Here is a 27025-nt window from a genome sequence, read left to right as displayed (position 1 = left end):
GTCTGTTTAAACCACCATTCTGTACTTCATGATAATCACTTGATGTACAAGTGATTATCCCACCTCCTGAAAGAATGGCACCATTGGTAATAAAGCATAATGCCTGTATCCAGAACCGGCAAATTACTAACGAGCTGCTTAAATAAAGCTTGTTTTAAATAAGCCTTTAAAGCAAATTAATGTAACATATGTGTATCTAAAAATGGACTAATTCACCATCTGCCAAGGCTTAAGTTCACTTTAATGTCTGTATTTATTATCATGAATATTAAGAACTGATAAAAAAGGTACAAAAAACAATGAGTGTTTTATAAAAACTCTGCAGACAATATCATTTCATGATTTATTGACATTTACTTTTTCACAATGGTTTTGCTTGATATCAATATTTTCCATAAAGTTTTTTTTTTTTATTTAAATTACATTTATGTTTTTTTCACATACACATTTATTGTTTCATTTTCTTATTGCAATAAACAAGAGTAGCCAGAATGAGTCAGGTATTGCTACAGTTTGCCATACAAACTCTTTATCCCTCTGATAATGAAGTTCAAAAATAATTTTATTGGCAAGACAAAATTACACCAAAGCCTCTCGGTCCCTCTCTTTCACTGTTTCTGCCCCGAGAGAGACTGAGGGCAGAATAAGGCTAAGGCTAAGAGCCTAAACACAGCTAATATAATGTCCAGAAAATGTGAATCAGATATTTATTTCCCATATGTGGATAATGAGGATGAATTAATGGCTGTTTTCACTTTGTGAACACATCTAGGACAATTTGAACATTTCAATCATGCTACTAGAATGACTGACCTAGCAGGGATACTAACACTTTGATAAGGCTGAGTTATTGATCAGCTCAATGATAGAATCCTTCCTAATTCACCAGTCTTCTTAAGCCAAACAGGAATTTTTGTCTCCATTACTGGACAAAGTCAGGCCACGTTTTAGCTCCAGGTCACCTCTCTCTGCTACCAGTGGAAGGTAAGAAGTGAGCAGCTTCCATCACAAACTAGAATATATGTGGTACACACACCAAGAGGAAGGCAATCACAAATCCTGGAACAGCATCTCACTCACAAAATGAACAAGAAGATAACTTTCCACAACAAAAAGAGCACAATGGTGGAAGCTGACACAGAGTCAGTTTCTTCTTTAAGTAATGGCATTGATAATGTCTCTCCTGGTTTTCACTTGGACAGATCACTCACAAGAAAAAAAAAGGAAAAAACAAATTAATCTCAGGAAATCCAAATAAAAAAAGACAGCTTTTTGAAAATATCATCAATCTGTACTCCTTTGATGCATGTTGGTTTACCCTGTTCTCCAAACAGAGATTCCCATAGTTTAAAGGCCCTTTAATATGAAGAGCCGGTTCCTTTGCCGAGCTCTGCATCTGCGTTTTGCTTCACCTCCCTCATTACCCTTAAAGGCCCAAACTCCCCACGGAAGATAAAGGAAAAATCTGTCAGCCAGCATGCTACCTCTTTAAGCAACTCCAGACAAAAATGTCACAATGAAGTCACTTTGATAAAAGTTGCTCATTGCATTGCAATATTCAGACAGACGTAAGACGTTAGAGCTCATTGTTTCTCAATGAAAGGGCACAGTGTAATTTTCATTTAAAAAAAGGGATTTTAGTGACAAGCTTTGTAGCAAAAAGGTCTTCTTTATTCTGCTTAACCAGCTTATATTGGTTTGTCATGCTTGTTTCGTTTTCTGCATTCCAGTCAGAGCTCTGACCTTGAAATAATGCAATAGCAAAGTTTAGCCTAAAGGTTAAAGGTCAGGAACTACTGGGATGTGCTAGATTAACTGTACTGTAGCATCTTTGATTCATCAAATTTTGTAAGAGAATGAATCTTTCCAGCAGAGCACGGTGATAACCCATGTTTCAAGTCTCAAAAGGATTTTGAGTGACAACAAATGCAGCTGCTACTGCACCATTCAGATTAAAGTTACCAGTTTATGGCATTATGCATTAAAGAACGCTAAAAGGTATGCATAGTTACACTGTAGACTATAGGTTAGTCGGATCTTAAAGTGTGCATCTTTTGTCATGTACTTTTGTCTGTTTTCTATCCATCTGTTAAGATAAATAGAAATGTCATATCTTAAGTTTAATCTTATAAAAACGTATTAAGTATAATTACTTTCTTTCAGGGTTTGCAAGTAGAAGATTTACACCAGATTTACACCCCAACTTTCTTCAAGATGTATTTGAATCACAGCTATATTAGATTTTTAACGTTCCCACAGAGGATATTGCAGATGCATTTGAATTGAAGCCAAATTTCAGCAATAAGGGAAAAACCGAATGGTACCATGCCATGTTGAGATAGATCAGTCATAATTAAGAGAAAACTGTTAGTTGTAAGTCAGAAATTCCAACTTATAAGTGAAAAACCAAAGGCCTAAGGCTGACAGAATTGCAACCTCTTTCTTCAATTTCTGTCATGGATGAATTAATGAACATTTCCTACCTGCAAAAATATTTTTTGTATATTTTGCTCATTTTTTATGTGCAGCATAAACAAAAAGCAACAGTCCAAAACAAGATAAATCAAAGTGCTCACCAGTCTTTGTAAAAGAAAACAAATCATGGTGCGTGTCATGGCTTTCAGTTGTAAGACAGGAAGTATCAATAGTTGCCTTGAGCTTGACGTCTTGGCTTCTGCTCCTGGGCACTTTCTCTTGGCCTCTAGTTCGGTTATCACTCCAGCTCATGGTCGTTTTAAACTTAGGGAGTATGCTTTTCATCTGACTCCCTTCCAGGTTATTGGTGTGTCAGTTCTCAGACGTAACTGGGTTTTTCTTCTTTTTTTTTTCTTTTTTTACCGGAATAATCTAACCTTTGGATATCAGCCAGGCGAGGAGGAGGATGATGCAGACTTGTCAGAGATGAAAAGGGTCAATGCACGGATGCTAACCCTTTTCCATGAGAAGCCTTATTGTAAGGATGCATGCAGGAACAACATAAATACATCAGAACACAGGGTTAGATTGAAGTCATGTCTTCCCACCTACGCAATAATTCAGCCTGAGAAAAAGGAGCATGGCAATGTGTGGATTTTAACTTTCCTGATGGAAAAGAAAATACTAAATATAACCTATGCTCTTTTTAGTTTCATACCACAATAGTGTAGAACATAGTTTCCTTGAACGCAGTACTATCTGTATAAGATTGCCATGTCTTATATACAGCAGTACAGTGCATTCATCTGGCTGTTCCACCTTTCCCTTCTGCCTTTTTTGAGGTCCTTCTCTAACTGCTATGGAAGCTGGCAAACATGCCCTATAGCAGTGTCAGTTGCTGCAATTTATTTTAAAACACAAATTTGTTCTGGCCTGTATGTGTGTGTCTGCATGCATCCTGTATTTAATCCATCCATTGACCCACTCTTACCCTTCTCTCACCTCAACTTCTTGGCAATGAAAGGGGGTAGAAGTGCAATTCTCTACAGTCCCACTTCTGCTCTCTTAACCTTCCCCACCTGACGTGTTTGGTTGCAAGTACCACCTGCCTGTTAGACAAAGTCATGTTTCATCTAGTCAATACCTAGTGTCACAAATGGAAGAGCTGCTGGATGCAGAGCAGGACATGTACAGTATTGAGGAGAGTGCCACAACCATGTGTGGCGGATACAGCAAAGACCAAAGGAAGCAGCTATCCTACTGACATAACATTATTGTCCTGGATTTTGAGGTGCATAGGATGACAAGAAGAAGTCAAACTTTGATAACCGGAGAAACATCCCCCTTTCCCAGATTAATGAACACTATGCATGGTTTGACATTTCTAGAAAGATTTACGCAGTCTGCGTAGTATTTTTTTTTTTCTAAAGTGAGGTGGCCGTCTTTTGGCCACAGTGCAAGGGAAGGAGTAAGGGAAACGGGAAATGTACAAGAGGACAATGCATAATGAATTCTCTCCTTCACTCATTCCTTTTAAAGAGCCATCAGAAGTCCATTGAAAAAGAGGACGAGTGAGAGGAGAGTTTAAGGTAAAGGGAAAGAGACACATACTACTTGTACTCCTTCCGATTGTTCCTTTCCCTTGCTATTCTATCAGATATTTAAACTACTGGATGTTTCCCTCCTTATCGATTGCTTAATTGTTGACCTTTTTACTAGCTTCACAGTGTGCTTTTGGAGAGAATGTTTCTGATTGGATGAAGTCACAGGATGATGTGTCAGTATGGAGAGAAGAGGATTGGCCCATGGGTGGTACGAATGGGCCCAGGAGCAGGTCTCAAGATGGCATGGCTGAGAGGTGGGCCTTGCAAGAGGTGGTGGGGATGTGGGTGAGGGCTGGGAGCAGCTGCCCGCAGAGCCAACTGGTTCGAGGACGCCGCCGCGGCCATAGCTGCTGCAACGGCAAGGGGGTTGGGCAGCAGCCCTGCACCCAAAGCTTTGGTGAGATCCTTGGAGAAGGTCAAAGAAGACTAAAAACAGAAACAGAGGTGAAGGCAAATTAGTGAGTTATTATGTTTGAAAACATTGGTAAGAGAGCCTATGGCATATATAATCTCTGACAGTTAAGGATTACTGCATTTGGAAGGATATCAAACTGAGAACAGTTGATGGACACCTTCAGTGATTGAGTTGTTTTTTTTTTTTTTTTATACACAGTTTTTGCTAAATTATTTTTTTTATCTCCCTTTATATGTTTACCCATCATACTCAATGCACAACAAACACAAAAAGCAAAAAACAATGGGCTAGCAAACAAAAGAATGAAGCTAACACACACAGCACATACAAAGGAAAAAAAAAACACAAAAAGAAATACTACAATCGCAGAAAATGAAAAGAGGAGATGTGCAAAATCATTGCAAGTACACCAATGTGTTGAAAATAGAAAATGTGCTGTAAACACATATGAAGCTAACACACAAACCCACAGAACACATGAAAAGGAAACATTATACAATTGACAAAAACAACTGCTATTTGGGAAAACTACAAACTAGCACAGTGCCCCAGACTGCTAGTGAAGGAGACCTTGCTGAGACTCATGCTGAGACCAGACATTACTACGTATCATTGTCTGATCAGACTTTTGGTAAATACATAAACAACATGCCACCCCCGACGCAGTAGATTTTGTGCAAGGAAAGAAAACGTAAGTTTTTATCAAATACTTTTTAAAAATACAGAATTCCTCTAAGCTTCGCATTTGTGCCTTGATTAAGGGTCTAGCCCAATAGGAGTTGATGGTTGACCCTCCCTAGTACTCTCCAATACTTCTACTATGTGGAACTAGTTTGCAGATTTTCTTAACTTGTAATCGCTTTTGCTACATAAATCATTTTTATGTGTGTTTGTGTGTTAGCATTATCTATGTGTTTGCAGCACAGTTATGTATTTATAATTGTGTTGTTTTTCTGTGATTGCATTTGTCATTTGTATCATTATTCCTTTGCATGTGTTTGTGTGATTAAGTTTTGCATTAACAACTCTACCCTAATTTTTGTGTTTGCATTATTGTTTGGATTTTTAGAATGTTTGCATCTCTAAGCCACCATACTGTTTCAAAAATTCCAACAAAGTTAAACTAGAAACAATCATATCTTCTGGAATGCTATTTCACTATTAAGGAAGGGAAAATTTAGCTTTGGTTTTATCACAATATTTTGAGGTATTTGTTCAAAATGATCAACAATAAAGAAGACAATAAAATGTGTACATATTTTCCTAAAAGTAACAGCTATAGAAACAACAATTCCACTTCAAAATTAAACTATACTAACCCATTTTCACTTTCATTTTACTGCTGATATTACTGCAACTATACCTCTAAAAGGCATGGAATAACTATATCTATTTGGACAACATTTTTATATCTTGACTTATTTTGATGCTTTCAGGGAACCACTATTGGCAAAAATGTTTTAACAAATTAGTGACTGTATACAATAATGCATTTATTCAGTTTTTAAAGTTTTAAAGTGTTATTTATTATAGTCTTTAAGGTAATAAATCACCATATATATATCACAATAATCCCATATTTTTGTTTGGCTATTGGTAGTTTAATAAACGCCCATCCCTAATTAGCAGATATTAAATGCTGGTATATTCGTAAAAGAAAACTGATATTGATATAGACATTCTTGGGCTTGCTAAATGTTTAATAGGAGATAGAAATCAAGGGTTACCGTCAGATCCGCCCCCCTGTGCTTCTTATGTCGGCTGAGGAGGGGATTGGGCTTTCCTGCCATGCCATCTCGGTGCCGTCTGCTTGATATGTGCTAAAAATAAATTACGCATGAACACTTAAAAATTTCATTTTTATAGGGTTTGTAATTTGCTGACTTTTCTTGATGAAAAAACATTTACCACTATAGGCTAGGCTTACAAAAAATAGAAGAAAAAAAAGATGCAAAAAGAAAAAAAAAAACACTGGTGTTATATCAAGTCTTTACATTACAAGTTTAAGTATTTTCACTAACTCTAAATTTATCTCTGTATTAAACTCTTGTATTATCACAAGCATGTTGCAACAGTTCTACAGTTTTCCAACTATGGATGAGTTAAGTAATTTACCATTACTGAGGAATTACTCTGGTCACTGAAGGATAAGTGGATAAATTCGTACTGCATGCAAAAAGAAGAATAATCAGAAATGAATAAATCTATCAACTTTTAAAAATGTACTGATAAATGTAATCCCCTAATTTTAGGCTAGGTTGACACCAACTAGTAATAGACCTTGGTTAACAATTTAATAAATATAATAATCTGAAGATAAAAGTTTTACATTTGAATATTAAATAGGTGAGGCAGATTATATCAAATGTATCATCATCACAAAACGTTTATGCATTTTTTTTTATAGGCATAGTATGTGACTAGGACTCTTTATGAATTATGCTAATAGAATATTCATTCAGATGGACATAGTCTAAAGGTAGCAGATGGTCAACCTTGGCATAAATGACATGCCTCAAAGTGCTAAAGGTCAGATTAGGAAGCACAAATGAGAAAGAAATTAAAGTAAAATATAAGCATATAACCACAACTGAATTTCCCTTTGGGATTAATAAAGTATTATTGAATTGAGTTAAAATGAATTGATATCATCAAGTGCAATATACAGTAAGCCATCTTTATCAGGATTTTCTTATAGCTTCCCAATTTAAAATTGAAATTATTTCTGTTTTATAGATGACAAGTATGTAAAGCAACATAACATATTATTCCCTTTTTATAACCTTCCCTTAGTTTGTCATAAGCTAGACCTTGCAGGTGTTTATTCTTCACCAACCTGTTTGAGTTGCAGTTCGGAGTTCACCCGCACATTGCAGATCTCACAGTGGAAGGTTCGTTCCTGAGTGTTGGGGTCTACTGGGCCCCCTCCCTGCTCTCCACCAGGCTTTGGACCCAGGCGGGGGTATGCCTTGATAGGACCAAGCCCGCTTCGGGCCTCCAGGATAGTTTTGTGTTTAGTACCTTCAGATAGACACAGAGAAGCAAAAATAAATACATAAATAAACTAAACCATTGAAAACAGATGGTGCCATTATGACAACCAACCTCCCTCTATGTCATCAATAGACCCAAGTAGAACATGATCTATTATAGATTATGGAGCAGAAATTGTGAAATATGAAAATGTTTAAGCTTGATAATAGAATGTCAACCTCTCAGTTCATTCATCAGTAAAGAAATAACCCATAAAGTGGAGCAGAGATCAGATGGTATACAGTAACATTATAAAAATGTAGAGATACATTTCTACCACAAGATGGCAGTAGGTGTACAACAGCTGTAGGAATGATAACCAGAGAGATAACTCAGAGGTGACCTCATAAAACCTTTAAATTATTATTATAATTATTATTTAATTTTATTTTTTTTGGGAGGGGGAGGGAATACAGTATTCATAGCCACAGATACAGCTTATAATTAAAATGTAGTCTGTTAAAATGAAGTCTGCACCTTTAAATAAGCTATGAAAACAAGATAACATTTTTTAAAAGCACAATTTTGTCAAACATTAATATTTTGACCTTTAAATATTCTTAAATATTTCTGCCAGCTTTCAATGCTACCAAATTATTAAACTGTCTCTAGATGAAAGAGATGTAAGACGTTTAAAAATTCTAACAAAATAATGCATCATTTTATTGTACATTGGCTAAATAAAAAAAACATATAACTGCTGAAGAAAGCCTCCATAATTCCTCACAATTAAATAATAATTTCCAAATAAAAAATGTTTATCTTTTTAATAACTAAAATAATTTTGCAAGTTTTCCCTTAACTTGTGATATGGTTCCAGTTGAAATTTAGACTGCATATAGAAAAATAAAACTTGCTATAGACAAGTAGGTTATATCATTATCAGACATCTGGCTTTGGATCAAGAAGTCCCCTTTTTCCAATCCCTTTATTGCTGCAGTACTAAAAAATGAAATGGATCCCACCTTCATCAGTCTGACTTTGACGCAATCATTTTAGCCACCTTTAAAATGAACAATGCAAAGGTCACCCAAAGAAAAGAGTAACCATGTGAGCGAGTGGGCTGTGTAGAACATAAAGGCATCACCAGGGGGCTTGGCAACTGCACTGATAAGTTTTACTCACAGCCATTTTGGTCTGAAAACTAACATTGGCCCCTAGAACTGTTTGTCTTTGTAAGTTTGACTCATTTTATAGACTAACACACATGTTTATAACACTTACTTAAAAAAAACAAAAAAAACAACAGGAAATGTTTTGAGGAAAACAAAGTCTTTATAGTTAAATACTTTGTAATCCTTGTTGTGTTTTTGATGTGTTTGGCACTTAGTCTTTCTGCTGAGCACTTAATGCATTTACGCGTCTGTCTCTGTGTGACACATGCTTTTATTTTTAAACTGTGAAAATGAAAAAGTGTTTTATTTTAAAATCGAGTGAGGGTAATTATTTCCAGATTGTCCTCTCCCAACTTTCAGCTAGTTTAAATGTTAGATTTCCAGGGCCTGAACTCTCCCAGCAGGCAGAGACCCAACACTATGCAGAGAAGGCAAAAAAAACTAAAATACTATATGATGTTTTGCTTTCATCTTGCATGTTCAATTTTTTTTAGAAACAGTGCATTTTTCTGTCACATGTGGAGATAGGAAAAATTATTTGTTCTATAGATGATAAAAAACAATCTGTCAGAAAGTCGTAAACTGCTAAAAATAAATGAAAGTAAATTGTTCTTTAAAGGTGGCAGTGCTAATGCTTATCCCACATTAGAATGGACTTATTAGATGAGGAAGGTGGGACTAATTTACTTAGGATGGGTAGGATGTAATTACTGTACTTCAGTGATCTGCCAGTCCTTACAGCTCTTAGTATTCTGCCAATATTTAGATCTAAGTACTGATGGCAGCTTGAACTCCTTCCAATTAAGCAATGTTACAAACACACAAACAAGATGTGAATAAAAATTGTTTAGCATAGAAAAAAATCAAAAGTATGTTATTAATTTGTATTAACCCCTCTTGTCTTAATGCTTTGCAAAAGTAACTTTTGTTGTAGGTACCTTTGCAAGTCTTTTCAGATATGCTTAACCAATCTTATTTGAAAAGTAGATCAAGCTCAGTCATGTTAGGCCTATGTGAGAGTCATTTTTTGTGTTACCAGAGATGCTATATTGCATGTAAGCTGGCTGGGACGAAAAGTTCAAGCGGCATAAGTTGCTGTAAAATGTTTTCTTTCTTGCATTTATTTCCTAACTCTGACTACTCTCAAACTCTTTTTTATTAGAGAAGCATCTCTGTGTCATGATGCAATCACTGTTATATTTTAAACGACACATGTGTGTTCAACCACAAGTAGTCCTTTGCCTCTAGGCCATAAAAATTCAGTTTTGCTTTGCTTTGCAAGTGGTGACCTGCAAACACAACTCTTTTGGTTTTCTTTTAACAGGATCTATTTATTCTTGTTTTCTCTCCATTAAAGTCAGATTCCTGAATAGTCCAAATAATAGTTGCCTTGTCTGAAGTTTTTCACGTCAAAATAATTTTCCAATTCTGAATCGATTCTTAAAGCTAATCTATGCAACCGGTGTTGATTTTCCAGCGAGGCTCCCCCCAGAGGGCGAAAGTAAAAGTGCACTGTCGTAAATATGCTCAGCTGTTCTCCTGGTTTCTCCGTCAAGCCAGGCGAGGTTGTTTTGAGCTTAGCAGACAGGCGAACGCAACTAATACTGCGGTAAGTGACAATTTTGTTCTCGCCATTAAGCAAGACCGACTCTCGCGATGTACGAGACTTCTGAGCCTGTGGGTGCGGGCCGAGGGCTCCTGCAATTGCAAGTACGGTATTTCCCCTACAGACCACCAGGGCGGCCGAGAAAACCTTTGTTCGACCTGAAATGACTCATTTAATCATTCAAAACGTTATGGAACACATTAATTAACTGAAAAATGTTGCATAGTATGCCTTTAATTCAATTCTTAAAGATCAGTTCATGTAACATGATTGAATTTTAAAAAATACATTCCCACTGCCCTATCAGTTACCACTGACTACTATTGCTGTTGAATGTTAATATAATACTAGTATAATTATTATGCATACCTACACAAATATATAACTCAATTTAAAGAATGTTTTTGATTGCAGCGCTCCAAGTTGAGATCAGAATGGATCAAAAAGAACTAATTCCATATCTTGAGAATTGGAATTGAATCAAACCTTAACCTCTGAATTGATCCCCAGCCTTACTGGAATATTCTTATTCTGCAGGTTCTTTGACAAGCCTTTAGAATTCTTTACAGATCAGATGGATTTATGAGATTGAATTACACACATAACTGCAGTATTTAATCCCTTTAAATGAAACGGATTGTTCTGAATTATATTTAAAATTTTATATTTTACAATTATATTTTATATTTTCTAATTATATTTTAAAAAGGCAGCGTAAAAGAGGCTGGTTACAAATTACTTCATAAATACATTTCTACACACACACACACAAAAAATATAATTTTCCTTCTACTTGAGAATTCTGCTTTAGTTTGTATTAGTCTATTTCATAATATCTCAATTTAAATAAGCTACTCAAAGAATACAAACTGTTAAAAGTCCCTTACTGTATGTAGACTAGAACCATCTTGAGATCACAATTACAGCTAGACTTACTGTAAGGTAGACTGGAAGGATTAAACTGACCACTTTGGCATCTCAGGGATAATTATAACACTGACAAAGCATCATCATGTTTCAAAGCTGTCTGCTACAATGTTTCCAGCGGTATTGTATATTCCTGCTTACATCCCTCTAGTAGCAGTTACACAACCAAACCATCAACATTAAAAGCTGGACTTGTTAACAAGACTTTTAGAGAGATTATGGGTAAGATAAGAAATTACCAAACAAATCCTGATTCAATTGTTTTTAGGCAAGGAAAAAAACATAGTCTGACAACAAGCTTTGTGCTGTGTATCCACAAAAGTTTTAACTAAGAAAACAGTCCTCAGTTACTCCACTTAGTCGCATCCAATACTCTAAAAATGAGACTGTTATTCAAAGTATTTAGTATATATTCTAAGGTTCGGTCTGTAAGATCTAAACTGAAATCACTGGTGAGGGATCTTTAGCTTGATCAGTCGTGCTTGGTAAATAATAAGTCAGCTCAAAAGTCTTTTTCACAAATCTAAGCAAATAATGAATACTTGATTCTAGTGCTGGGTGACATGCACTTAAAATCTTATCACAATATTGGGTAATATTATTATGATAATGATAGAATCAAAAAATTTGCATTGCTTCTTCATAGTCTTTCTCAGTAAATATGGCTTTTTCAGGAGACTACTTACAATAAGAATCATGATTTTTATAACTGAACATCTCATATTATTTATTTTTAGTAACAATAAAAGGACTGTTGGGTGTCCAAGTGCCTTTCCAAAGCTGTGTTCTCCGTAAAACGTGCAGTGGCAATGGGGACATGGCTTTGCCCTTTTTTGGGGGTTGGCTGGCTGCCATTGCTGTCAGTGGGGATGTATGACCAACATGCTTGGATGCCTCTCAGCTTTTTGTGAGGTCTGTCTGGGTGCATGCCTTTCAGCAATTTGGCCTCCCCTGACTGATGTGGGGCATATACCCGAAGCTGGGTGCATGGTACACCGGGGAGTGTTTCCTGGTCCTCCTCTTGGTGGAACGTGACTAGGACAGGGGCATTTGCAACACCTAAGTTGAATCCTGTTATTGTGAAAGAGAAGCAGCTCCACTCTGAGCATCTCGAGAATGGCTGAGTTCTTTCCCCTATTTCTAAGGGAGTGCCCAATCACCTTGTAAAGACGCCTAGTTCGGCTGATTTTACAGGGTTACATTTTACAGTACTGGCTGCACCAATCTGACAATCGACCCCCTCCACTGTTCTCCCCTCACTTGTGAAGAGGACCCAAATATACTTTTGCTGCTCCACTTGAGGCACAGACTGTCCTCCTACGTGAAGCGATGAAGTCACCTTATTACTGGTCAAGAACCTTGGCCTCAGACTTGGAGGAGCCTATTGTCATCACAGCTCAAAATGAATTACTTAATTTAATTCAAAGTGTTAAATAACTTTTAAATCTGTTTTATAAAGAAACTATACAGCTGTCTTTGGGAATTTATTTTTCTGGTAAAATGGACAAACTGGGTCAAATAATTAATTGACATAAATATTTACCAATGTGGGTTGAGGTGATGAGATTACATGTTGGAAAACTGTAAACTTTGTGAAAAAAGGACCAAAGGGAAAAAAACGAAGTCACACTGGTATAAAGCTCCTTAACATCAAGTAACTTTATCAGATCAGAGTTTAGCTTTTACCTTTGTTGTGGGCCTCCAGCTGTGAGAGTGAATTGACAGCCACCTTGCACAGAGAGCAGTACAGCAGCTTTTTGGCCTTATCCTCCTCCGTCTCTGGGTTGGACGGGCTGCTGGAGGATGGAGTGCCTGCAGTTCCCAAAGCTGTTGGACCAGATCCAGGCTGGTCTGAGCTAGTGCTGCCACAGCTGGGGGAGGAAGAAGTGGGTGGGATAATGGGAAGTGTCTGGTTTGAAAGAAGTGGGCACAGTGACTGCAGGGGTGAATCCATGGGTGGGGTTGGTGGGTTGGGTAGCGAAGAAAGGGCTCCTGGTACCAGAGAAGGCTCGTTTAACTGTGACAAAGGTCTTGTTTCATCTGGGGGAAAAAAAAAAAAAGTAGAATTTACTAAGTTTACATAACTAATAGGAAAACACTTTGAAACAGTAAACAGTTTATACTAAAAGATCCCCCTGATAAAACTTTATCTGATGAATATGGCAGATGTGGTCTGTTTGGTACATCAGACAAACCAACAAAGGTTTTAGCACTCAAAAGTAATTTTTATTTACTCTGCTGTAATTCATAAGGGGTTTGAAAAGACCTTTTAATTAAAATTCTACAGTAAAGGAAAATACCAAACTGCTGTGTGTAAAAGAAGGAACGTGTGTGTAAGTCATCGGAGGGCTTCATCCTTTCTTGATGTGGTCTCAATGTGTTAAAAATTTCCAAGCAGGGAAATAGGAAGTAAACACCACAGTCTGTTTAACTCCCGCAAAAACACCTGTTTTTCTTTTCTTACTATTTTGTTTTTTTTTTTGCTTTGGAAATAAAATGTCATATTCCAATTCATAAAGTCCAAATTATTTTGAAAATTAAATTCTTCATCTATTATTCCGTAACACCACACTTCACCAGACAGGTATTCATAAAAACATAATTGACAGACAGAGGGCTATGTGTGGTTATTGATTCCTAATTATCAGCTGGGACCCAGGTTTGGTTATTTTAATAAAATTTTCCCATATTGTTCAGACTTTCCTTTGGCATTAAGTAACCAAACCAAAGCTACAGAACATCCCTCAGGTTTGATTAGTCTAAGTATATAAGTATCTGAGCCTAAATTAATCCCAGTCGGGCTGAAGGTCTTAAACAATGAAACAACCATCCATCCATTTTCCGTCAAAGGAGAATTTAGAGAAGACAATTAACCTAACAGACATGTTTTTGGACTGTGGGAGGAAGCCAGAAGTATATATATATAAAAAGCTATAAAATGAATCATCTTATTGTTCATATCATTCTATTTTTATTATTTACATCATAACAGTTAATTATCTCATTTTATCAATATCATTAATGTTCTTTTATACGTTAAAACTATTGGAAATGAAATAAGATGAAAGAAAGAAACAAACAAAAGTCAAAAGCGCATCTTTGACTTAAATGCTGCAAATTAACTGGAAATCCACAAAGCCAGGATGTCATAATCTGGTCTTTTTGTAATTTCTTGAAGGTATATTAATCTTAAATATGTATACTAAATGGTTAAAAGGTTAGAAAAACCCTCTTGAAGAAAACCTTGCTTAGGCTGTCAAGGACATTTTAATTTGTATTTCCCTGAGGCTTTGGATACGACATAAACCAGACACCCATTTTTACTTTGCCATCTGGTGTAAAGGAGGTATAAGAAGAGAGGGGTTGAGCATAAAGTAGTAGCCTGAGATCAAAAAGTCTGCATGACTACCATTAGATGCTATCCTGATGGTGACTGCTTGTTTTGACGAAAACCAGTAAGAAGCTTTTTACTGCACTATAAAAGGCAAAATGTCATGACCTGCTGCTCTGGATTTTTAAATCTGTTCATTTTCACTTTGATTTTCTGTTTGGGTTTGATTTATGTTATTTTGTATTTGCTGTTAACAATTATATATTTATCTCAAATTATCTCCAGTCTCTTCCCCTATACTCTAGTTTTTCCCTTTGGTCACTCTTTTTTTTCTAGTCATTGGACTTATTCCTCTTTAGCTTTTTTTAAGTTATTTTCTAGTCTTAGTTTAGCCCTGTTTACTCTTTGTTCCCCTCTCCTTTCACCTTAGTTGCTTCTATCCACACCTGCTCTCAATTAGCTGATTACTCCACTCAATGTTCTGTCTCCCATATATTCTCCTTTGCAGTTCCTCATTGCTGGATTCTCTTCTCTGTCATGTGTTTTTATTCTCCTGAGTGTCTTCCTTCTTTGGGCCCTGAGTTCCCTGCCTCTTATTGATTGAATTTATGCTTCCGTTGTCACCACTCTCATTAATTCTACTGTTGTGTTGGGATCCAGCTACTGCATCCTCCGAAGACCAGATTCGTTGGCCAATTCCATCATAGTAAGGCGCTGTGGCCGTTTCCGATTAGCATCCTTGTTTTTGTCTGTTTTGAAGGACGGGTCCTGTGAACGTAGCCTTTGGTATCCCATGATTCAGTTCGACTCCATGCAAGCCAGCTGCTCCATGCTCAGAGGAAAACGGGAAATAGCGCCCTGAACAGTTGTGAATATTGGAAGTGCAGTTTAATATAATACAGGAATGTGAAAATAGTTTTGTCTGGAATTAATGAAAATAGCTATTTTAAATGGTTATTGAGTCAAATATGTGGCAGATAATGTTTGGTTTATTTAAAGGTTTTATCTGTCCCTGTGTGAATGGTTTGACTGACATTCAAGCACAGATTTCAATATCTGCGTAGTGTGGGGACATCAAATATAGTGGTGAATATCATATAGATATTATATTCATGACAACCGTACTGCTGCTGAAAGTCCTGAACAATGTAATTAGCACACATAGAACAGTAGAGAGAAGTTTTGACATCCATTCTTTGACTGCTTTATGTATCATCTGTAATGATTGCTAGGCAACAGAGCGTATGCTGACTGAGCGGGTATCTATTTTGTCAGATAATTTGTCTCAACTTTGAGCAGAAATGATGATGCTCTGGGCAGGCACAGACTGTTTAAGGTAGGTGCTTCTTGGAGAGGATGGTAGTCCCCACAATTAGTAGATCTGTGATATCACTGGTATACAATGAAAAGGAGGAGTTCATCCTCAGAGAGCAGAATGGGCTATAAGCACAACTTCAATAGTTCTTGAACTTAAGAAAGCTCTTTAGTTTTCTGTCTTTCATTACTGGATGAGGTAATAAATCCAGGTGTGTCTGACCATGGTAACTGAGTTCAGGCACACCTGGATTAATCAGTTCATCCAGTAGAAAAGGACAGAAAACAAATGAGCTGCCTTAAAATCAGGAAATGGTGGAGTTATGCATCGAGCCCCTTCGTGAGGATTACTCAGCTGCCATTAAACAGGCAAAATACTTTTTCAGGTATGCTTTTTATAAAGGAATAAAATATAACTACTCAAAGGCTTAAACAATGATTTAACATGATATAGGCCTTTATATATATATATATATATATATATATATATATATATATATATATATATATATATATATATATATATAAATCATCATAAAATGTATGTATTTCAAATGGAAGATTAGATTGTAGGAAAAGTAGCAATGGAAGATTATATGACTGCAAAAAGTGATTAATCCATTAGTTTGTACATTTTTACCTAGAGCAGCAATGAGCAGAAAGCTGTATGTTCGACACATGTGTTTCTTGTCAGCCACACCCACACTCAAGACCAGCGGTATTCACTAAATAGAGAGCACTGACAAAATACCCCCATTTCTTTGGGTGGGGTATTCATATTTCAGCACAGACTGTGGGGCCCGCTTCCAAACAAAATGTAAGCAACACTAAGAGTTATTTTAAAACCTCCCACACATATAACATGACAGGGATTTTATGCACTATTATTGAAAAGGAAGTATTGTTTGTTCTGAATACCTAATTTACAGCTGTTTTTCCATATTCATTGCAGATTTTCATAGAAATATCACAATGATAGTTCATATATTTATTTCTGCTTGATTTACTGTATACCTCATGGAGTGTTTCGGTTATTGTTCTTCTTTGCACAACCTTTAGTCAAGATCATGTAAGTTTCCTCTTGTCCACCGCTTCACAATATTAAAATTCCTTTGTTGCATACTGGTGTCCAGTTGGCGAACTGCATGTGCATTTGTTCAACATATGTGCGTTCAGATAGAAATACATCTCCCTCTCCATGTGACATCAAAAGTCAATAAGTTCAAAACCGGTCAGGGAAAAAGAGACAAGAAAAATTTGGCAATTAGCAACAAATAATTTTATACTCCAAGTCTGTGTATGCAGACAAACATCTCTGCACTTAGTTTTATCTAATGAAATAATTAAATGTACATTAAAGGTCTTGTATTAGCTATCTACTATAAAATAACTTAATTTTGGGGCTTTTGAAACATTGTGCTATAGTTAAACCAAAAAAAAAATAAATGCATTTCATAAAATCTGAGATATGCACTCTTCCTATCTCATTCAAAGTGAAAACAGTGTAATTATTAACATAAAACCACTAGAAGAGAAAGAATGAATAGTTTATTTTCTTCTTTTACACAATCTCTTCAATAGAGTTAGCTGATTCTCCTACAGCTCTGGTTGTTATTATGTTAGTCTATTTAATCATTTTTAAAGTAACTCCCTCATGACCAAGTAGGAAGTTGCTCTTAATGGGGAGAGGTCACGAGGGAGAGATAACTCAATCCAGATGCTTGGCACTTATTGTGGTGAGCTTTAATCCACTTCGGGAAATTAAAACATTGTACTGGATGGGCTCAGGAGGTAAAGGATTGGTTGACCAAAGCTTTTGAGTTAATTGATTGATTTTCAAACACCAACTTGTTTCTGTCAAAAGAAATTGGGCTTAAGGCTGCACATAGATTACATGTAAGGGTTGTTTAGAACTGTCTCTTAAATACTGTTATATAATAATAATAATAATTTAATGCAGATGTTATATAAACGCCTAAGGTGTCTCTTGTGAACAACCAGCTGTCGATTGTGGAGACATTTAAAGCAGGATTATGTTATGAACACTATCTCCCCAGCTGTCAAAGAGTAATGTTCACTCCTTTTATATGGCTTATCAGCAAACCTACAAAGACGCATTCCATAATATAAACTTGGAGACCAGGCAAGGAGAGCATTAATCAGACAAGCAGTAAAGAGGCTAATGGTAACTGTGATGAAGCTACAGAGATCTACAGCAGGGGTGAGAGACTGTTGAAAAAAGGCAGATATTTTTAATGAACTACACAAATTAGGCTTTTATGAAGTGGCATGAAGAAAGTCATAGAAGGTGCTACGGTATAGCCCCCTCGCATTTTGACAAAAGCCATGTTATGGGAACAAAAAACAAGTGGAAAAACACACTCTGGTCAGATCACATCAAAAGTGGGCTTTTAAACGTTGATGCAAAAAATAATCTATAAATGAACTCACTGGCTTAATCTTGAAAGATAGTGGTGGCAATAATATTGATCTTTTATATAGAACTTGAGTAAAATGCATTAAAGTTTATTAATGCAACATGTGAAAAAATAGGAAGGATTTCAGGTTATGAATACGTATGCAGGGTAAATGAAACCGTCTTGAATGTGGTAGCAGATTCTGTGACTATTGTTAATTATTAAAGATCTAAGAAACTCAAAACTAGACTTTCATCTATAATGCATCTGAGGGAATTTTCCCAGTTTGCTATGAATTTGAATCCTTATTCATACAGAGACATTCAAGTTATGCAAAAAATGTCTATCTTGTTCTTTGAATTTGAACTCTTAGCTAAATTTGACCAAATAAACCCAAACGAAACAAAAACAGAAATGTTCAAGCCATCGACAAACAAAAAGGAAGTCCGTTCTGTGTAATCCAATGCTAGCGTCAGGTCCCTGCTGTGCAACACAACCCCTCACATGAAAGTCCTGTTTCATTGACCTTGGGTGTGTGAATGTGGTGGTTTTAATGTAGCCCTTCATTAAAGTGGGAGTGTCAGAAAGCAGAATAATAAAGAGAAAAAGAAAAAAGAGGGGGAGGGTTGATGGAGGAGAGTTTTTCTCTGGTATAACAGCTGTCACTCTACTTTAGGCCTCACCAAAACCTCTTCTCACTAGTCCTTTAAAGCCAGGGGCCTTTTTGGGGAGGACTACCTCAAACCCTTTGATGACTGTAAAACTCCCTCTGTGAACCGTACAGTTAAGGAGGCAAGAGCATTTAGACTGTAACCCCCTGCAGCTTCAGACCTCATCAAAAATCTCCATATGTGGGCATCACTTCTGACTGCATTCAATGTATTACCAATAAAACGATGGAGGACAGTAAATAAAGGTTGATGCATATATGAAAGTCCAGTCTGCTGTTGTATTATATCTTATTTTCTAAGAATGAAAAGGGATATCATCAAAAAGATCTTTTACAGTACGAAAACAATGTCAAACACAGAGGGGGATAATCAAAGCGCCTCTGTGGGAACATCATTCTTACATCTGAACATTTAGCCTAGGCCTTACCATATTGGTTATCTATGTTTACTCATGTTTATGTACATAAACTCCTGTGACCGACTGAGGAAGGGTTCAGATATCCAAAAGACTGTGTCTGTCCCCATAGGATGTTTTCCCAGTTGAGGAAGTGCACAGCTGCATCGTCCCAGAGATCTGCTCTCCACCACTGAGCTGAGGATCAAATCAAAGACACAGACATACATACAAGCCAGCATGCATACTGCAAAATCAGGAAGACGCAAGGTTCCAGGGTCACGAGAGAAAGGCTTGGATGAAAAACGGCATTCTTTCACATGTTTCTACTTTTGGATCTCCATCATGGCAGGCCTTGTTTCATCCCCTTGTGCACTTGGAGTCTCAGAAAATTGCAGTAATGGGGACTGATTTAGAGGTTGAGTCCCCTGGGAGAAAAAGACTAAAAAAGTTTCTACTTATATGGGACCAGCAAGAATAAAAAGTGTCAAAACAGAGGCAGATAAATGCTAAGGTGTTTGCTCTGACATTCTTGATCAAACACATTTCTTTTTTCTTTACTTAAAATGTTTGCACTGAGGTCCCACATCAAACTTGTGAAAATGTCTTGTAAACAGTCATCTGCAGAAAGCTTTGCAAATGTCACTTAAGCATGGTAAATCTCTTATTTCCTGATCCAAATGAAGCAGCGACACTGGGAGAATGGAAACTCGACGAGACAAAAGAAGAGGGGATCGAAGCAGACAGTACTCAGCTGCTGACAGAGCTTGAAATAATAAGATGAGCCAGGCAAGAAGGGCTCAAGTAAGGCTAAGACAACAGGGACATAGCTAGAATTGTTCTGCTTGGGAATAAGCATACAATGTCCCTTCTAACCATTAATCAACTTGCCAACAGTAAACAGTCCTATTAAATCCAGATCAGCTGCTGCCACTGTCCTTTTTGACTTTATGCTTTCCATATTTAATATTCGGGTCTCATCTTTATTTATAACCAGTCAGTCTTAGCACTTATTACCACGTTGAGAGTAAGCAACATTTTTTTTTAATTCAGCTGCAAATTGTATGGTACCCCCAGAAGGTCATTCTGTTGTGCAATGAATGGCAAAATTGCTTATTTTCAAGTAATACAGAAAATTCAATGTATTTATCAAGATTTTATGTCAAAAGCTGCATAACTATGCAGTGCAAAAACAAGGATACAAAGGTGGGTGAGCATTTTTCGACAGGTCAACTCTGCTCATTTAGAGAGAGAAATTCCTGCCGATTCATAGCCTTACCCCTTTCAAACCGGATAGAGCATCAAGGAATATGAATCTATGTTGTTTCCACAATATCTCAAATTCTGAATTTGGGTGAAAAGTATTTGGTTGACACAGAAAATTAGAAATCTTAAAAATCAAACAAACCTTAATGATTTTAATAATAACTATACATATTTGTATTTGATCTGCTCACCAATAAAATAAGCATTCTAATCTGAGTACATTCAAAAAGGTCTCCAGAATCTGATTAAATTTCTGTATAAGTACCCCGTGGACAAGAACGGGGACAAGAGATTGTTCCAACTATAGGAATATCACACCTGTCAGCCTAACTGGAAAGGCCTAAGCAATGGTAGTGGAGATGAGGGTCTGGCTGATTGTCAAACCTCTGCTTCAGGAAGAGCATTGTGGTGGTTGAGCTATCAGAGGAGTTTTCACCACTAGTCAACATGTATGTGAAAATGTAGGAAGTAGGGCCCTTGCACTTGCACTTTTGTGCCCTTTTGATCAGTGAGGTGGTGTTTACAGTCAAGGTGAGGTTGGATGTGATTTGCTTGGCTTTGGTGCTGCTGACCACCTCAACAGCTGAGCTGTTGATGACCAGTGGAGCGTGGTTAGGTCGGTTCTTCCTGAAGTCAACAATGATCTCCTTCACTTTCTCCACATTCAGGATCAGGCTGTTATCTTTGCACCAGTCCACCTGCTGCTTCACTTCCTTTCTGTAGTCCTGGTCATTCTCATCTCCGATGAAGCCCACTGTGGTGTCATCTGCAAACTTCACAATGTGACTGGAGGTGAACCTGGGGATGCAGTTATGTGTCATCAGAGTGAACAGCAGCGGGCTCAGGATGCAGCCCTGCGCTTAGGGTGATGACATCAGAGGTACTCTGTCCAACCCGGACTAACTGAGGTCTGTTTGTGAGAAAGTCCAACAGCCAAATGCAGAGGGGTGTATTCAAGCCCAGCTGTTCCAGTTTTCCTATCAGATGCTGCTAAATGATGGTGTTGAAAGCTGAACTGAAGTCCAGGAACGGCATTCGCACAAGGGGGTTCTTCTCCTCCAGGTGTGACAGGCTCAGGTGAAGAGTGGAGGAGATGGAGTCCTCAGTGGAGTGGTTCCATCGGTAGGCAAACTGGAACAGGTCGTAACCCGCACGTCGTCATATTGGGAGTCAGTGCAACAGGCCTGTAGTCATTGAGTGAGGCGACCTGAGGCATTTTTAGGACCGGGATGATGGTGGCAGACTGGAAGCATGCTGGCATTATGGATTTGATAACTAGTCTGTGTTTTTTAGAACATAAAAAGCCATTGAAATGCATTGAAGTTTGCAGTTCTGATTCTGAAAAGCTTAAGCAACATGAAATAACTCGTTGGTTTGATTCTGAAACTGAATTTGATTTAATGAAACTGGGATTAGCCTTGAATAGTAAAAGGTTTTTACACATATACCAACCTATTATCAGCAGGATATTTGGTACTCTGCTTCTATAACCTCATCAGAGCACGGAAAGATTTTTCTCTCTGTTTCCTCATAGGATCAGCTACACACTGCAAAACCCCTGTGATCACAGGACTTATTATTCTTGCATAATTCCCATTATATATTCTGGCAAAATGTTAACCCTTTATCATCCTGCATGGATATAAATGATTATATTTATCAAATATAGGGATGCACAGGCATGTTTCTACATCAAGTGGTATTTTCTGCTGTCTCACCTGCTTTGCCAGCGTCACAGTCTTGAGCAGTGCCAGGGGCTCCAGGTGGAGATGGGGGAGAGGTCTGGGATAGAGCATGAGGCTTGTCCCCTTCCTGGGGACGACTCTTGGATGTCTCAATGCCTTTAACTCTTCTGGCATGGCGGTTCCCTTTGTAATGGGCCTCTGCCTGGCTCTGTGAAACAACAAGGATAAGAAATTTGTATGGTGAATGAAGACACCACTGACCACTGGAAGAGAATACATATGATTAGACTCTCTGTCAGACTTTTATGTAAAAAGCTATGAACTTATGCATGTATGTTATTTAATCTACATATATGTCACATGCACAGAAAGGCAGCTTCTAGAGGAGGTGGACCATAAGGAAAAATTGAAAAAAAAAAAAACAATGCAATGGTGCTTTGATGGCATGAAAAGTATTAAGTGTATTTAAAAAAAAATGATAATATTCATCTGGTAATAAGTTCCAATATGTTTTATTCTATATGTTAGCTGTTAAAATGCGGAACCCTCCTATTCAAAAAGCCTTAAGAAAATCAAAGGTAAATTCTGCTCTTAGTTAATAGGTAAATATTGGTACAATACTATTATTGAATTATTAGAAAGTATTCAAGATATTGTGTTGTGGCTGATTTGAATAGCTTTCTAAAATCAGATGTACAAGTTAGAAATAATTGGTACACTCTAGTACTTACCCCTGACAAGTTAGGTTTGATAATTATCTTTATTTGAACACGGTGTATAGATTCTGTTACTTCTGTGAGGATTACATCAAAGAGCAGCACTGATATCACAGACAAACATTTTCTGTCACCACTTAGCAGGGAATGCCTATGGCATGAAACATTCACCTTTTTGCAAATTTTAGGAATAAATAGAGCTTTGAAACAAGAATTGTGTTAATGGAAAGCAGTTTCCCCAAAGAGCTATAGATGCAATATATAAAGACTGCTGCAGTAATTTACAACAGTCTCCAACACACGTGTTGAACAGCTAAAGCAGAGCTGATGTTTTAAAGATAAAAGGATCTGGATCAGTGTCAGGTGCAGACAGACATGGCAAGAAAGATGATGAATTGACATATGATGATAAGATCTGAGCTGGATATGATAAAACAGCCATCATATTGGAATACTGTGCTAAAACCCAGGTTAGTCATTTTATAACTAAATATTTTGTTGAATGACTGATTCTGACAGATCCAGAGAGAATTAATTATGATTTCAACAGGAAGAATGTGTGTCTTTCTGGTGGTCAGAACCAAATTCTAAAACAGAAAATAGGAATGAACAGTGACAAAGATAGCTGGTTCATGAGGAGTTTTGAAGAAGAAATGCAAGTCCTACTAACAGCAATCTTTAGTTTAATCAGTGGGTGAAACAGACTACCCATTTTTGTCAGAATTCTTACGCCATACACTCATAGATAAATTTAAAATGTGCATGGATTAGTTTTCATGCTTGTGTTTTATATATAAAACTTTTCAAACGGGTATTTATTACACGTGTGGACTTTTGGCAGAATCCTGACGCCATATACCCAACCTACATGAACTGTACTATTTTTTTCCCCCCATTGTTTATTTGATATATAGCAACAAGCAGCCAACCTGTCTGGAAGTACTTTGATGTGAGGCTATATTTACAACAATCAGCAGTTATACAAGGTTGCTGGAGATATTTTTCCTGGAACAGGGTCTTTCTGAATGGAGTTTGCATGTTCTCCCTGGGCATGCATAGGTTCTCTCAGGGTACTCTGGCTTCCTCCCACGGTCGAAAAAAAAAAAAAAAAACCCTCTTAAAAACATCACTGTTAGGTTAATGGACTTCTCTAAATTCTTCTTAAGAGCGGATTATACTTCTGCAACCGCACACATCAAATGTCGCTTGCGTTTGGTCGCGAAACAGTTTTGCTGGTATGCTTCTGCAATGTCGGTCTGGAATTTCTAGGGACACACAGCAGTTTCCCGCCAAAGCGCTAGGGGGAGCCTATTCAATAGCTCGCAAGAACTCAGGCGGATGGACACGAGAACTTCTTCAGCAGCGCCGACAGGAGTGTTTATTTTCCAAAACAACATGTCTGAAACATCGTACGAGTGGTTGTACTTCCGAACCTCCTTGTTCAACTTCCATTGTTGTTATTACTCCTCGGTTTTTAAAAATGGCGCACCCCGCCACCGAATCGAGAAGGACGACCACACAGACAGCCGGAAAGGCATACCAAGGACCAACCACAGCTGCTTTTTGTCTGCGCGGGTTTACGACCGCCCGACATTTAGTCAGGATGTTTTTGAGGTGCGCGACAACGGTTGCAGAACCTCTGCATTGGGGCGTGGTCATGTACACAGACAGATTTGACGGTTGCATAGGCTATGCGTCAGAAGTATAAATTGGCCTTTAGGTGTGAGTGTGTGCATGAATGGTTGTTTGTCTCTGTGATGTTCACCGCCTCTCGGCCGTAGACTGCTGGAGATAGACACCTGCGACCCCGCTTGGGTTAAGCGTGAAGAAAAAAATTGAGTTAATCTTAAAAGTTCTTTAACATCAAAAGGTTGAGCTGTTGACTATGTAGCTTGTCAAGGTCCAGAAGATGACTAGTATTTCACAATTGTTTGTAAAGGCGGTCATGATTAGTAGCTGGATTTTGCAAATCTATTATCATAGAAGTGATTGGAATACCTGAAATCAATAATTGGGATTGGGATAGTCCAATAGCTGTGTTCCACATGGATGCAGTTTTACTATCTTTTATGTTAAAGGCTAGAGATATAGATCTCGGTGACAAAGCTCTAAAGGTTTAGAGAGAGCGACGGTAATAATGAAGAAAATCTCCCTGAGCACTGTGGGAAGATAAGAATAAAAATCCTCAACATAGATTAAATAATGATATTTTAATGTACACCTTATATGTAGTACTAAATACCAACTTGAAAAATAGTGACAGAAATAATTTCCAGCAGCTCATCAGGATGATCTCTTGATGACAGACTAGGTTTCTGCTAATGTGTTTGTTTAGGGAGATGATCGTCAGGAGACTACATGGAGATTAGGCCGGTCTGTCTGTAGCCACAGTGTTACTATATAGAGGTATGTGATTCAGGGACAACATAGTGGAAAAGATGAGGTTTATATGCAGAACTGTCTCCTAAAGTCTGAACATACAGTAAAGTGACCGTTAAGCAAACATGCATCACCTCACAGGCACACCACATTATCTAATGCAGTGGCTCCAAACCAATGTGGTCCCTGCATGTTTTAGATGTGTGTCTCTTCCAGCACTCCTGATTCAAATGACTGCATTGACACCTCTGCAGCCACCAAGTGCTGCAGAAGCATGTTAATCATTTATTTATTTAAACCAGGCGTGTGGTAGCAAGAAGACACCTGAAATATAAAGGACAAGGGTATTGGAAGAGCATGTTTTGGACCCATGGCTTCAATTTACAAGTTAAATTAGTTTAAACCTGTTTTACTGTGTATTATATTTATTTTCAATAAAAAGCACAAACAGGCCCCTAGCTGAGATGTTTGGTACTTGTTATGTCAGTTTTGCCTTTTCCTAAACAGGTATAAGGAGAGCAGATTTGCCAGTAAGAAAGTGGTTTCCACCAGTTGATGTTCCCTGAGAGCCAAACAATGGCTGTATTGATTTAGAAAGTTACTTTACTTATAGTTGCCAGGGAGAGGTTTTGTGTTGATAAGCAGCTGTCAGCTGTGATGAGCACTAAAAGGGTTGGACACTGACTGACACTTAGGACATCTCACTAATCACAGGCTCAAGTGTGGAGATAGCCTGGCTTGTGAAAGAAGGCAGGGGGTATGAGTAATGTTACCAAGTCTGGTTGTTTATATTAGCTTTATGTGGGTCTTTTAATGCATCAAATGCTGATGATAAACTTAAAGGGATAGGTCACAATGTTTGAAGTAAGGTTCTATTAAAAGGTAGAGGTCATGTTTACTGTATTCCTTGAGAAGCTAAGAGCACACTTAAAAATGTCAGAACAATTCTTGTAAAAGGTGTTTTTATAAACCATTAAATGATATATCCCTCACAGTGGGTGTTTATTTTCAAAGAAGGGAGACATAGAGTTACAGGGTAATGCACAACCAATGATTTTCTGGGGTAAAACCATCCGTCTTTTCCTGCTTATTCCATCAGGGTCTCAGTGGGACCTGTGCCTATCTCCGTCAGTCCATGGGACATGAGATGGGGTGCACCCTGAAGGTGCACAAAGAGGCACAAAACTTTGCACACACATGCACACACTCATACTGCTTTGTGTTCATGAGATATGGGGACATCTCATTGACTTTCATTTATTAATATGGCCTAGCCAGACCCTTACCCTAAGTATTACCAACATATACCTAGCTCTAACCCTAACCTAAACTAAATTGACACTTTAGGCACCTAAGAACAATTAAGAGAAGCCAATTAATCTAACAGACATGTTTTTGGACTTTGGGAAGAAGCCTGAGTAATATAAGAGAACCCAAGCATGCACAATCAATGAGGTGTCAAAAGTTTATTCACAGTCTATTTTTTTTATATCTTAAACATCTGACATCTTAACAAGTAAAATACAAACTGCTATACCTTTTAGAAGAACCTCACCCTAATATTTCTGAGATATCCCTTTAAACTGTGCAGTACTTTCTCATCGAACACATGTTTCCTGTAAATTCAAATCTTAACTGTTCCCTGCCAAAAGGAACTCATTGAAGTGATTTGACAAAGCCTGCAGATTAATGTGGAGAAATAATGCTAAGAAAGAAGAAATAACTTAGATGAAAAAG

At 37.5% G+C, this 27025-nt stretch overlaps 1 protein-coding gene across 3 annotated transcripts in view; it reads right to left on the bottom strand.

Annotated features, from left to right (window-relative positions):
- Positions 1-329: 329 nt before the first annotated feature.
- The window catches only part of znf385a (zinc finger protein 385A), a 104099-nt gene continuing 77403 nt past the window's right edge, over positions 330-27025 (bottom strand). For all 3 annotated transcript variants that reach the window (XM_038283125.1, XM_038283126.1, XM_038283127.1), the window contains 5 exons: positions 22227-22401; positions 12802-13155; positions 7271-7455; positions 6162-6254; positions 330-4445 (listed from right to left, as the gene is read on the bottom strand). In XM_038283125.1, the coding sequence (XP_038139053.1) occupies positions 4194-4445; positions 6162-6254; positions 7271-7455; positions 12802-13155; positions 22227-22401 (1059 nt within the window). In that variant the 3' untranslated portion in view covers positions 330-4193. The remainder of the gene's footprint in view (positions 4446-6161; positions 6255-7270; positions 7456-12801; positions 13156-22226; positions 22402-27025) is intronic.

Source organism: Cyprinodon tularosa, unplaced genomic scaffold (assembly GCF_016077235.1).
Source record: "Cyprinodon tularosa strain WSP-4 unplaced genomic scaffold, ASM1607723v1 ctg19, whole genome shotgun sequence".
Taxonomy (NCBI): Eukaryota; Metazoa; Chordata; class Actinopteri; order Cyprinodontiformes; family Cyprinodontidae; genus Cyprinodon; species Cyprinodon tularosa.
Note: the sequence above shows the minus strand (reverse complement) of the source record. Positions and strands in the feature narration are given on the sequence as shown.